Source organism: Polypterus senegalus, chromosome 2, assembly GCF_016835505.1.
Source record: "Polypterus senegalus isolate Bchr_013 chromosome 2, ASM1683550v1, whole genome shotgun sequence".
NCBI classification, from domain to species: Eukaryota; Metazoa; Chordata; class Cladistia; order Polypteriformes; family Polypteridae; genus Polypterus; species Polypterus senegalus.
In genome coordinates, this window is record NC_053155.1 from 131,410,035 (window position 1) to 131,424,367 (window position 14,333).

The 14,333-nt window shown below is 36.6% G+C and overlaps 1 protein-coding gene across 3 annotated transcripts in view; it reads right to left on the reverse strand.

Moving 5' to 3' along the window:
• The window catches only part of LOC120523357 (NADP-dependent malic enzyme, mitochondrial-like), a 170,572-nt gene that overhangs the window by 60,107 nt on the left and 96,132 nt on the right, over positions 1 to 14,333 (reverse strand). For all 3 annotated transcript variants that reach the window (XM_039744616.1, XM_039744615.1, XM_039744614.1), the window contains exons 6-7: positions 5,895 to 6,056; positions 4,096 to 4,199 (exon numbers count right to left, since the gene is read on the reverse strand). In XM_039744616.1, coding sequence (XP_039600550.1) covers positions 4,096 to 4,199; positions 5,895 to 6,056 — 266 coding nt within the window. The remainder of the gene's footprint in view (positions 1 to 4,095; positions 4,200 to 5,894; positions 6,057 to 14,333) is intronic.

Sequence of the window (14,333 nt, forward strand, 5' to 3'; positions counted from 1 at the left end):
CCTCTCTCCACAGAGGACCTCTGGAGCTCTGACAGAGTGACCATTAGGTTCTTGGTCACCTCCCTAACTAAGGCCCTTCTCCCCCGATCGCTCAGTTTAGATTACCGGCCAGTTCTAGGAAGAGTCCTGGTGGTTTTGAACTTCTTCCACTTACGGATGATGGAGGCCACTGTGCTCATTGGAACCTTCAAAGCAGCAGAAATTTTTCTGTAACCTTCCCCAAATTTGTGCCTCGAGACAATCCTGTCTTGGAAGTCTACAGACAATTCCTTTGACTTCATGCTTGGTTTGTGCTCTGACATGAACTGTCAACTGTGGGACCTTATATAGACAGGTGTGTGCCTTTCCAAATCATGTCCAATCAACTGAATTTACCACAAGTGGACTCCAATTAAGCTGCAGAAACATCTCAAGGATGATCAGGGGAAACAGAATGCACCTGAGCTCAATTTTGAGCTTCATGGCAAAGGCTGTGAATACTTATGGACATGTGCTTTCTCAATGTTTTCATTTTTAATAAATTTGCAAAAACCTCAAGTAAACTTTTTTTAAGTTGTCATTATGGGGTGTTGTGTGTATTATTCTGAGGAAAAAAATTTATTTAATCCATTTTGAAATAAGGCTGTAACATAACAAAATGTGGAAAAAGTGATGTGCTGTAAATACTTTCCGGATGCACTGTACTTCACCAAACAGATTTTTTACTATACACTGACAAGGTTTTATCTTATTCTGGGGAATCAAGATTTCAATTTAATAAACAATTTATGTTGCTTTTTGAATCTTCTAGTGCCTGTGTCAGGCCACAATAGCACATAGCTCACAGGCTTTGAAATCTCACATTAAGTTAGAAATATCTTTACAGTGATACACAAGGCTTTTAAAAAGCAGCTAAAGAGCACTGCTTGCTGATGCCTAGTTATCTATCATGTTAATGTACTGGGGAATGACTTGACCAAACAAGGCAGCTTTGGTGAAATAGTTTTTGAGCTGTTACTGTAAGTTGATACCAATTTTGAATTGCATTTTTCTGCATCCAGCTGATGAGCTTCACATAAGCATTTCTTAATTCAAAGAAAAATCTCTACTTGCAAAAAAAACACATTCTATTTAAGGCATCAATCTGTAAACATCTAATTTAAAAGACAGACTATTTGCACCGAATGTACAAAATAATACCAAAAATGTATAGTTTGACTAGATAGTGTAAAATTCATCTTCCCATAGATATTCAATTATACAGTGATACTTAGAAACACATTGATATTTTAAATACTTTACATGACCACAATTTAAATGATGTTTACTTTTAAAAATTTCAGTATTTTTTATCTGTTGACTCTGTCTTTATCCAAAATCCTTTTTTTTTAAATCAAGGTTGCTCCCTGGTTTCTTAATTCCAATTTTAATTTCCCCATGGCCAGGCAGGCTTAAAAAATTCAAATATTAGCACTGTGTCGGTTTTTAAAGCCACAAGTTAACCAGTTCTTTTCCCACTAATCCGTAGCCACTGCACTTGCATTCACTCTCTTTCCCTTCTTCCCAATGCACTGTCCTCTTCCAGCTCACTGTCTCGTGTGATAAAGAACACCCACACATTTGGGACATTTGCATTTATACCTTCTTAGACATTACCATGTAATTCCTGATCCCTGGAACAAATAATTTCAGAAGGGAGGCATAGTCTTTCTAGAACAGATCAATTCCAGAAGGTTACTACAGCAGCAATCACACAGTCCGCCTCTGCTTAAATGTCCCTTTATCAGTTTGCCTGCTGCAATAATATTTTTTTATCTCTTTAGTTTGCTTTAATCTGCTGCAGCAGACCCCCTTGACCCTGTGTTAGGATATAGCGGGTTGGAAAATGACTGACTGACTGACCTTTGTATCAATGAAAGTCAGTTTAGTCTCAACTAACTTCTGTCAGTCCACTCATATGTTGTTTGGTTTTTGGTTTATTACAATTCCACAGTTACACATTACTACTGTAACTACAGAATCGAAGTTACTGTAATGTCCGATTTTATACATTTCTGAAACTTAACAATATTGTACTCAAGCACCAAGATGAGACATAAAGACATCACATGATCCTTTTCATTTATCCCTTTGTCATTTAGTCATACTTCCTGTATTTTTGTGTAGCTACAAGTTATTGATAAACTAAAAAAAGATATATATTTTTATGGTTGAGATAACCTTTACCTGCAGTATTTTTATAACAATAAAGTTGTTGCCTGACTTCTCACTTTCCACATTCTGGCTTTGAGAGTGAATCTAACATGGGCCATGAGGGACATCCTCAGTGTAATAATCCATCTGAAACTTTTACAAATGGTAAAACTTTTACATCAATTCCAATCCTTCTTGTTCCATTCTTGTCCACATGCAGCAATTTCTCCCTCCCTCTCTCTAAACGCTTCTCCAAACTTGTATCTTTCCAATCTCTGCTGCAGAACTTAAACCTCTTTTAAATCTGCATTGACATCTGCTTGGAAAGTCCACCTCTGACAAAAGCAATCCTATAAGTCCCATATGACTTCGGCTTTAGGCACATTAGTATTGCCAGTCTGCCTGCCATAAATCAGTAATTAAAGCTGTGGGATTGTTTTGGATTACTTACTGAAATGTGGGATTTTGAATGTTATGTAATATTTTTAATATGCATACGAGTACTAAAATAAAAATACTAACATTAATTTTAAAATCATGCTTACAAGTGACTGTTGGCCACAAAAGTGATCTATAATGTCTTTAACAATTGTAAAGATGTAAAACACTTTGAAAACCACTCCTCTAGAGGACAGTGGAAAAACAATGCATTTGAGAACTGTCCATTTTTGCTTCCACACCTTGTGATAATAATCACTGCTAGAGTAAGCAAAACATTTCTATTTTGGCAACACGTTTGGCAACATATCCTTGGCAACACATGTTTTCAACAGTGGTGTCCAAAAAAAATATCAATGTAAGGATATAAAAGCAAAGCTTTCATGTGGTCAGAAGTTTTGACTATTTGACCATTGCCACAGTACATTTCTGTCTCTTTTTCTTTCTTACATTCTGTAACCTGGATTTTGTCCTGGGTACCTGCTGTTCACCTGTTCTACATTCAGGACTACTTCCTACTTGGCATCTTTCTGGGTCTTTGTCACTTAATCGTGCTCTGCAATTTGCTTGATGCTTAACAGATGTCACTGCTCTTCTTTTCCAGCATTACGATGATTATCACTTGGGTTTTCAATTATTTGCCATAAACACATGAGTACAAGTCACTTTGACTTCCTATACTTACATTTAAAAAGTTTAATACTTAAATTTGATTATTAAATCTGAACACATATGTAGTATGATCTGGGAGATTATCAATAGATGGGCTTGCAGGGATAATGGTTTTATAACAATATACTTTTCTGTTTGTCTTTAAAATTGCCACTATATTGTTTGAAGCTAAAATATTTTGAATTTCCAGAATATATCAGACTATATTTTAGGATTACTTATTTCTTGTCTACATGCTTCATTGTCTTGACTGCTTATTCATTCTTGTTCTTCACTTAATTGCCTTCCACGATGTGCCTGATGCTCAGCAGATGTTGCCACTCTTCTTTTTCTTTCTTTCATTATGGTGGTTATCACCTGGTTTCTCAATCACATTGGTGTAAACACATAACCACAGGTCATTGCTACTAGGATGATGAAAATTACACTTTGTTGAATTTCCAGAATATACTTGTGCTTTCGATTAAGACCAAGATCAAAAGAAGAAGATCAAACTTTTTGCAAGTTCGCAAGAAATCATGTGACAGATGGACAGATCTTAGCATTTTATATAAACAGGTGATCAAGGATTGGTGAATTTTTGAACATGTACTATCACCCCATATCTAAATTGTTAACTCTAATAGTTGTTGAATTGGAACAAAGCAAAATAATAGACCCAGAAAAATAAGCTGTCCCTTTAGTTTTACCCAACAACCTACTAGAGTGGCAAATTTGAAGTCTATGACCCATCTAAATGTGTCTAAAAATATGTGACTGGAAGACAGGCAAACACTTACATATAAAATAGCTATATACAGCATGGATACTTACTTATCTGTTACTGCTTGCATAAATTCATCCACCAGTTCATCATACTCTTTTCCTCGTACTCTCTTGTGTTTCAGTCCAATATATAATGGATCATTTAACAGTGTCTGCAGAAGAACACACATTTATTAAGCTATGATGGACATTTGCCCCATTTGAAACTGTAAAGGAAGAAGAAAGTTCCAGGAATAATTGCAAATAATTAGGCATGTTCATTCATGCTACTTTCTTATGCTAATTTCCAGGTAAAAAAAAGATAGCCACTAGAAATTTTTCCTTTTCAACAATTTTGATAAACTGTAGAATCAAATTCAACAGAGATTAGACTTAATTTTGTCAAATAGTAAAATCACCAATATAACCTTATTCCAACAATCAGGCAGTTAATTAAACACTTCAGAATGATACACATCAAAAATACAAAGTATTCTTTAGTCTCCATTTACTATGTACTATTGTGCCTATATTTTCAAGGTTGCACTGTATTCCCATGCATATATTCATAGGTGTTTTTAAATGCTAGGCAACACATATAAATAAAATTAGTAAATTATATTGAGGCATTACTAAAATTATGATAATTTTTACTAGCTTTGTTGGTATAGTAACAGCAAAAACTGTATTTTTCAAATTGTAATGCTTGATAATAAAGGGAACATAGAGATTTATAGTACAGTAGTATAGTTTTTTTTAATTTTGTGGCCTATTCTTTGTCAGCATAAAGTTTGAACTTTCTTGTCCATGAGTGCACGAACAAGGAATGAGTAGTTCTGGGTTTGACCAAGTTTGCTCTCATGTTGTTTCCTACCTGTGCACTATGTTGCAAGGAGATACTTTTTTCCTAAAATGTCTCCCTAGTTAATAAAGTGTGTTTAGAAAAATCCATTGATTCTAATGACTCTATGCATGGAAGCTCTCTACTCCTGACGTCACTCTTCTTCCTCCCCTCACCTCGGCCCATAGCCTCTGTCTCAAATTAGCGTGAATATATCGCTCCTGTAAGCAAACTATGATTCTTAGCGCAATTAGAGAAGTTGCAAAATCAACCGGAAGGTTCAAGCAAATTAAAGAAAAAAAAAGATCTAAATCCATTAAGTAGTTCTCTCGTTCGCTAACTAAGCAGAGTTAAGGTTACGCCCTGAGGCAGACGAGTTAGTGAGGAAAGCCCCCTACCCCCAACAGCCCGAAGAGTCTCTCTAGGGTTTGTGTTAATAAATCGGTACTAGCGAACTATGATACTTAGTGCGATAAGAAAGTCGCAAAATCAACAGAATGTTCAAGCAAACTATAGAAAAAAACCTGATCTAAATCTGTTAAGTATTTCTCTACTGAAAAGCAGACAGACATACAAAAGGGTCTAAAAAACTGTAAGAAATTTTGCAATTGGACTACGAAATTTTTAAAACCATTTCTTAGCAAGCACCTATGGGCCAAGGGTAACCTACATTCCAAATTTTAAGTCCCAAGTCCTCATGGTTTGAGAGATTTTGTGATGATTGAGTGGTATTTGGCTTTATATATATATATATACATACACATATATACCTCTGCTTAAACATACCAATCACATATTTTCCAGTGTTGACAGGAAAAAATTTGCTAACTTAATAACCATAGTCTGCCCAAGTTAAGGTTTTGTTATACTTACTAAACAATAGCTAAACTAATACAAACATTTTTAAAAAGTATTATAAGGTTGTGAATTGATGTTTGACCAACAGTTGCATTGCTTTTAATGATGTACTCGCTCTCCACTGGAGATAAAACAACAATCTAGCTTGTTTATATACAAAAAGGGTTACCTGATTGTCTGTACCGACATCTAACAATACAGGAAGACACTGCTGGGGATTGACCCCTCCACATGCTGTGTAGAGAGCCAACTTTCCAACAGGAATTCCCATGCCATAGCTCCCAAGGTCTCCCAAGCCCAAAATACGTTCTCCATCAGTCACAACGATGGCCTGCGAAAATAAATTAATAAATAAATAAACATATGTATAAAAGTTTTAGGTCACCAAAGAAAAATATTTTTAAAACTAGTACTCTGGGTAGTTACGTGTTTATTTCCTTGTGAAAACAAAAACAATTCAGTATTTCCTGTAACCTCCCTTGGAATGTAAAACCGAAACAACTTGTTTTGGAGCATTGCTGTTTATTTTTTTCAAGTAGTTGTGTGATATATTGTTCTAAGCTTCTGGTGGTATTTGCCATAACACTTTTTTTGAATTGGGTCACTTTCTGTTCTTTTGCCTGTCCAAGCAATACAACACAGCTTCAATTATGTATGTTGAGATTTAAAATATAATTTTTTTATTTTTTTTATTTTATTAATTTTATTACAATCCATACATAGCAATCAAGTTTTTACAAAAAAAAGAATTATGTTAAGAACAGATCGATCCCCACCCCTGAGAGAGAGAGCAAGCCAAACGTGTAAAATTTAAGGCTTGTAAACATACCTAAATTAATAAATTCTCTGTGCTTTATAAACTTATTTTAAAATATTACTGATTAGATCCTGCCATGTTTTGAAGAAAGTCTGTACAGATCCTCTAACTGAGTATTTGATTTTTTCCAATTTTAAATAATATAACACATCAGTTTCCCACTGACTTAAAGAGGCGAGTTTGGGTTCTTCCAGTTTATCAGAATAAGTCTGCGTGCCAACAGTGTAGTGAATGCAATCACAATTTGTTTGTCCTTCTCCACTTTAAGCCCCTCTGGAAGAACCCCAAACACAGCTGTTAATGGGTTAGGAGGGATTGTGAGTCCAAGGCTGTCTGAGAGGTAATTAAAATTTTTGTCCAGAATAATGTTAATTTGGTGCAGGCCCAGAACATGTGGCCCAGTGAGGCTGGGGCTTGGTTGCAACGTTCACAGGTTGGATCATGCCCTGGAAAAATTTTGGAGAGTTTTAGTCGAGACAGATGTGCTCGATATATAATTTTGAGTTGTATAATTGTATGCTTTGCGCATATGGAGCTCGAGTGAATTCTCTGCATTGCTACTTTCCACTCCTTTTCTGATATATTAATTGAGAGATCTTTTCCCAGTGTCCTCTTGGATCTTTGAAAGGAAGGGATTGTAAAATGATTTTATATATTGTAGAGATGGAGTCTAATTCCTTGAAATTGAGCAATATTTTTCCAGCGTGGATGAGGGTGCAAGATGAGGAAAATCTGGAAGGTTCTGTTTAACAAAGTTCCTGATTTGAAGATAGTGAAAGAAATGTGTAGCTGGAATGTTAAATTTGGAATGTAATTGTTCATAGGATGCAAAGACGTTGTCTATATAAAGATCTCTAAGCAAGTTAATTCCAAATTTTTCCAGATATTAAAACTGCATATGTTTGTGAAGGTTGAAAGAGGTGGTTCTCTTGCAGGTGCCACAGATAGAAGCTTCTCCGTCTTAAAATGCTTTCTACATTGGTTCCAGATTCTAAGTGAGTGGAGCACAATTGGGTTATTAGTGTATTGCCGATAACGTGTGTTTATTGGAGCACAGAGCAAGGAATACAAAGAAGTACTGCAGGATTTTACTTCTATTGCGGTCCAAGCCTGTGTATGTTCTTCTATTTGTGTCCAGGTTCTTATCGCCTGTATATTTGCGCCCAGTAATAAAACTGGAAGTTAGGTAGAGCCATGCCACCTTCTGCCTTTTGTCTTTGTAGGGTCGCTCTTTTGATGCGTGGATGTTTTGAATTCCAAATAAATGAGGTTATTGTTGAATCTAATTGCTTAAAGAATGATTTATTAATGTATATTGGGACGTTTTGAATTATAAAAAGGAGCTTAGGAAGAATATTCATCTTAACAGTGTTAATTCTTCCAGCTAGTGTGAGATGAAGGGTTGACCATCTATGCAAGTCTTGTTTAATTTTTTCCATGCAGAGCAAATTTTGTTGATAAAGAGCTTTATGTTTACTTGTGATGTTTACCCCTAGGTATTTAAACTGTTCTGCAATGATAAAAGGTAGGGTGTCTAATCTAATATTATATGCTTGAGAATTCACTGGAAAGAGTACACTTTTATTCAGATTAATTCTGAGACCAGAGAGCTTTTGAAATTCTGTGAGTGCTGCTAAGACTGCAGGCACAGAATTTTCTGGGTCCGATATATACAGTACCATGTCATCTGCATATAATGAGATTTTCTGTTCCAGTCCTTCTCTGCTAATCCCCTTTATCTGATCAGTATTTCGACAATGTATTGCCAGTGGTTCAATGGCAATGCAAACAGCAGTGGTGACAAGGGCATCCTTGTCTTGTGCCACGCTCTAGTTTAAAGTAGTCTGAGCAAATGTTATTGATGCAAACTGAAGCTTCTGGGTTAGTATACAGTAATTTAATCCATGCACAAATGTTGGGCCAAACCCAAACTTCTCCAAAATAGTAAAAGGTATTTCCATTCAATCATGTCGAATGCTTTTTCTGCATCCAATGATAATAATATTTCTGGGGTGTTTGATTTAGTTGGTGAGTATATTACATTAAACAGGCGTCAAGATTTGAAGATAAGTGTCGGCCCCTAATAAATCCAGTTTGGTCTTGTGATATTACGAGGGAGCACTTTCTCCATCCTTCTAGCTATGATTTTAGAGAGTATTTTAACGTCGTTATTCAGAAGTGAAATTGGTCTGTATGATGCACATTGTAATAAGTCCTTATTTTGTTTTGGAAAGACAGTGATTAGTGCTTGGCGAAAGGTTTGTGGAAGAGATTGGTTATCTCTGGCTTCTGTAAATGTTGCTAATAGGAGGGAGCTAGCTGAGCGGAGAATTTCTTGTAAAACTCTGCAGGGTAGCCGTCAGGGCCTGCTGCTTTTCCACCTTGGAGTGACTTTATAGCATCTAGTAATTCTGATAATGCCAGAGGTTTATCAAGTTCCTCCACACTAAAAGCGTCAATTTGTGGTATCTGTAATGTATCCAGAAATGCATTAGATTGTATATTGTCTTCTTTAAACTCAGTAGTATATAGGGATTTATAGTAGTCTCTGAAAGTGTGCATTATATTTTTGTGTTCATGATTTTATCTCCGTTCGTGTTAGTGATTACCGAGATTGCGCTATGCATACATCTTGCTTGTGAATTTGTTGCGCTAAAAGCTTATTAGCTTTCTCCATGTTCATAATAATGATGTCTGGATTTGTAAATTAGTTGTTCAGTTTCTTTAGTTGTCAAGAGGTTTAATTCTGAATGTAGAGCCTGCCTCCTCTTATGTAGAGTCTCGCTTGGTAGTCTGGCATGTTCTTCATCTATTTTAGTAATTTCTTTTTATCTCTGCTACTTTCTTCGCTTCGGATTTATTTCTGTGGGAAAGATATGAGATAATCTGTCCTCTTAAGAAGGCCTTAAGAGTTTCCCAGAGTATTCCTGCAGAGATCTCAGGGGATGTATTTGTCTCTAGAAAGAATTTGATTTGTTTGGATATAAATTCAGTACAATTCTCGTCAGCTAATAGAAGCGGTTGAGGCCATCTGCGGGTGAGTGTATGGGGCTTAGTAATTTCAGCTCCAAGATCATAGGTGCATGGTCTGAAATAACAATAGCATCGTATTTACAAGATTTAATCTTAGGCAAGAAGTTATTATCTATAAAGAAGTAATCAATCCTGGAGTAGCAATGATGTACTGGTGAGTAGAAAGAATATGTTCTTGAATTTGGGTTTAAAAACCTCCAGGGATCTGATAAGTTGTGATCAGTTATAAACTTTGTAATTATCTTTGCGGTGTTAGTTGCCGTTCCCCCTGTGGAGGAAGTCTTATCTAAAAGTGGATTTAAACACAATTAAAGTCCCCAGCCATTATAACTTTATGAGTGTTCAGATTGGGAATGGATGCAAATAAATTTTGTATAAATTCCTTATCATCAACATTAGGTGCATAAACATTTATCAAAATCATTTTACAGTTAGATAAGTCTCCCATGACCATTACATATCTCCCTTCAGGATCCAATACTACATCTGATGCTACAAATGGTACTGTTCTATGTATGAGAATTCCCACCCTCTAGTTTTCTTTGTAAAACTAGAATGGAACATTTGGCCAGTCCAGTCTTTTTGCAGCCGGAACTGATCCTTGCTTAGTAAGTGGGTTTCCTGTAAAAATACTATTTTAGCATTTAGACCTGTTAGGTGAGAAAGTACTTTCTTTCTCTTTAATTCGTGATTCAGGCCTTTAACATTCCAGCTTACGAAGTTAACTGTCCCATCATGGAGACACTGATTCTGAGTTTTTGATGTCATTTTATAGTCTTAACTGGAAGTGAAATAGTTTAGGTCTTAATTTCCTATTTCCCCAAGAGTTGTTGCCATGCAGCTTATTATTACGTTGATAGTTATAATTATAAAGATTGAGATGATAGATTAGGTATAGATCAAGCCTGCTCTCTTTCTCTTCCCCTTAACCCCCACCCTCCCTTTTGCCTCCCCAAGTGAGGCTAAAACCCACTTCACGCAGTCCCAGTCCTCTGACATACCCAGAGACAGAGCACGTCCAAAGCACAACAAGCCCCATGCAGTGGCGCTTTAGGTTAAAAGATAGAGATATCTGTTACCAATATAGTCTTTAAAAGAGAAAAAAAAAAAAAAAATTTTGCACTTAAAATATATATATAGTCTTCAGCAATTTTAGTGCATTAAGATGATACACCCAGATAATAAACCCGAGTGATGGTGTTAAAGATGTGTCCAAAATAAGCATAACAAGTCTTAATGCAGTAATAGCAATAACAGTAAACCAAGGGTATGATATTGAACAGTCTCATTTAGGGTACACATGAAATAATTAGAAAAGAAAAAGAAAAAAAAAGGAGGAAAAGTAATTAAGCACAATAAAACATAAACATATAGCCCTAGTAATACTAAGTAATAATAAAATATATGAGAATATATGCTGATAAAAACCCGTATTTTAAAAAATAGATCAGACAGGAGATTATTAATCCTAGCTTTATCATTTACCGCCATGACTCACTATTATGTATCAGAATAGTCCCGGGATCAGCTTTCTTAATTCATTTTCTGCTTCTTCCTTGCTAGTGAAGACATAGAAATGACCCTGCCATTCCACTTTCAGTTTTGCCGGATACAGGAGGCTGTATTTGACACTGGCTTGCCGTAGCCGCTGTTTAATATTATAGAAGGCTGCGCTTAATAGCTGTTGCTGGAGAGAAGTCAGGAAGATACGAATGTGGTTATTTTCATATATAATATCTTCCTTGTTTCTGAGGAGTGCCATCACCTCTAGCTTAAATGATAATCGCTCAAAACGAACTATAAAAGATCTTGGTCGGGTCTGACGGTGTTTGATCAGCGTGACGCTGTAAGCGCTGCTATCTCAGATTCTGCTTTAAAGTCGCCCCGATTATTTTAGAAAAAGTTCAGCTGCGAATTTCACAGGGTTTGAACTTTCTCGATTCTCCAGCAGGCCTTCAATTCTGACATTATACCTTCTACTCCCATCTTCTAAAGCAGCCAGTCTGTCTCCAAGTTTTTCTCCGAGTTTTTTACATTCGGAACTGACATTTACTGCTCTTTCCTCGGCACTGGCAGCTAAATGTTCGCCATTTCGATCCGATTCGTGAATGTCTCCTTAAGATGCCCCAATTGATCAGCAAGCATGCTCAGTTTAACCGAGTTTTCCTGAATGCGCTCTTCAATTTTACCCAGCACCTGTCGAAGTTCAAGTTGCACCTCTTGACGCAGCCATTCATTGGCCTGTTTCATCTCCTGTTTCAATTCCTGTTTCAGTCTCTCAAGTGCCTTTGCCGTTGCTTTCTCATTAGCCTTCTCGCTTTTCTTTATATCTTGCGTGAGCTCAGCGAGCAACACTTTCAGATCAGATAGCTCAATTGTGCCTTTTTGTACCGTAGATGAAGCAGCAGACTTTGCTGAAGCCGGTGTCCCGCTGCTCCAGGCCCGCGTAATTGCGTAACTGAAGCCGCGAACTTCCCGGCCCTTTCCAGTTTCAGATAATCTTCTCCAATCGGCGAGCTATCCACATCTGCACTCACGATCGCACCTTCACTCCCTTTTCGCTCTCAGCCGGCGACGATGTAGCGGACCGTGGTCCCGAGGAGTCTGTGCTTTCGCCCATCTGATCCAGGTCTGTCTCTGATAGGCCGTATCTTGAACTGGGGCTTGCTGATCGCAGCTTGGATGTAGCTTTAGTTTTGATTCTTTCGAACCCCCCTTCTTGCTGGCCATGTTTATATGTGCTTACATATACTGTAGCAGTCCCTCTCAAGTTGAATAAATACAGGATATCTCAGAATAATAAGCAAATAATATGAAAAATAGCACCAATGCTAGCGGAGCTCCACTTCAGACGTCCATCTCTCGCATTGGACGAGACCAGAGATTTAAAATATTAAATAGCAAAAGTAATACTTTTAATGTTCCGTGACCATCCACAGACTTCCACTACAAGAAGGTTATGTGTTTGGCATTGTTTACCATGCCTTAAGATGATGTTTTTGCCAGTAAGTCATCTTCCCAAAGGTGAATTGCGTCAATTTTAACCTGATCTACAGAACATTTAGCTCAAATGCTCCTCCAACCCATATCAGAACACATTCACCATGCTTCACAGAAGGCTACAGATAGGCATTAAAGTCATTCTCGGCAGCTCTCATTCTGACATAAGTGTCTTTGTGAGTCAAATTCTAAATTATTACATATATTGCTCCATAAGACTTTTTTGCAACTGGTTGTTACTCCATGCTTTATACTCTTTCACATTCTGGAGCCTCGACTGCTTATTATCCTTTTACAACAAGTTTTTTAGAAGCAGAAATGTCCTGCAAGACCTTGTTTTATAAATTACTTGCACAGTTGAGGCATGTTGAATCAATCAGATGCTGAGCAAGTACTTTACTGGATTTCTTTCCACCCCTTAAGATAGTGATCTTTAAGTACTGTTCTTAAAATGAAGACAGACTTTTTGAGTCTTCCCTACAAACATTCTTCCATTTTATATTTACACCTTGTCTAGTTTCTTCAATTTGTTTTTTTTTTATGTCACCATGAATACCACATCTTAAGAATCTGGTTTGTTATTCTATTGCTTGCCCACTAGCTCTGTTACAAAAGTGTTAGTTTAGTCATTCCGACGTCTTTACAATGTTCTACTTTGTTTTCTACTCTTTGTCTTTTATTTCCGACTCCCCCTGGAGCTGAGAGCACAGGAACTGTGTCTGACAATAGCATTCACACAAATGGGAAGTGATTGGACTGTGGACGTGGTTGTAAATATTTGAGAGGAGGGTGGGACGTCAAAATCTCTTGGCAAAAAGTCTTGTCTTATGGGACCTGAAATTATCTCTCGCGGAAGTTGAAATTATCTCCAAGAAAGTTTCATCCCAGGATTTCCTTTTATAATAGAGAGATATGCTGTAAGTGGAATGGTTAGGGTGCCTCTAAGAGATTTTGGAACCAAACATTTGGTGGTAAGACCATCTTATACAATATCAATATGTTTCTGAAAAACACTAGTGTGTTGAACCGTGTTAGCCATTATAGATGTAGTGAGAAATCAAGCAAAATGACATCTTTTATTGGCTAACTAAAAAGATTACAATATGTAAGCTTTCGAGTTAACACAAGCCCCTTCTTCGGGCAAGATGTAAACACTAGAAACATGACTAATTTTATTTTATCTGCATTTACTCTAATGCCATATAACATTTTTATGAACCAATAAATACCTCCCAAACAGCTCTAACTTTTTTTTTTAGTTGGCCTAAGAGTTTTGCATAGCACTGTGTTTTGATAGAAAATATCCTCATAAACATAATAATACAAACATTCTTCCTTGAAGAGGAACACTACAAAGAACGACAGTGAGGAAAATGTTAACCTCACTTTGTCATTCAGCTAGGTCTGCAACATAGAATTCACACCCCTTTACAGTACATTGAAAACCTGAACTTGGGGTCAACTGATACCTACTGTAAGTATTCTAGGATATACTGTTTCCATGGTAAACATTTTATGACTATAAAGTAAAGAGGTAAGCTGAGAGAAAGCCCAATTAAAAAAAAGATTTAGATAATAGAAATTTTTGAAGTATCATGGTTTTTGAGTAGTAGATAAGTAGATAACCACTACAGAAATACTGAATAAAGTAGACATATTTTGCCAATAATTTAATTTGTGTATTCACCTTTTCAAGTTATTTGTCTCTAACTATGCAAAAAAGTCACACTTCACATTTTGCATTGTGTCTCACTGTGA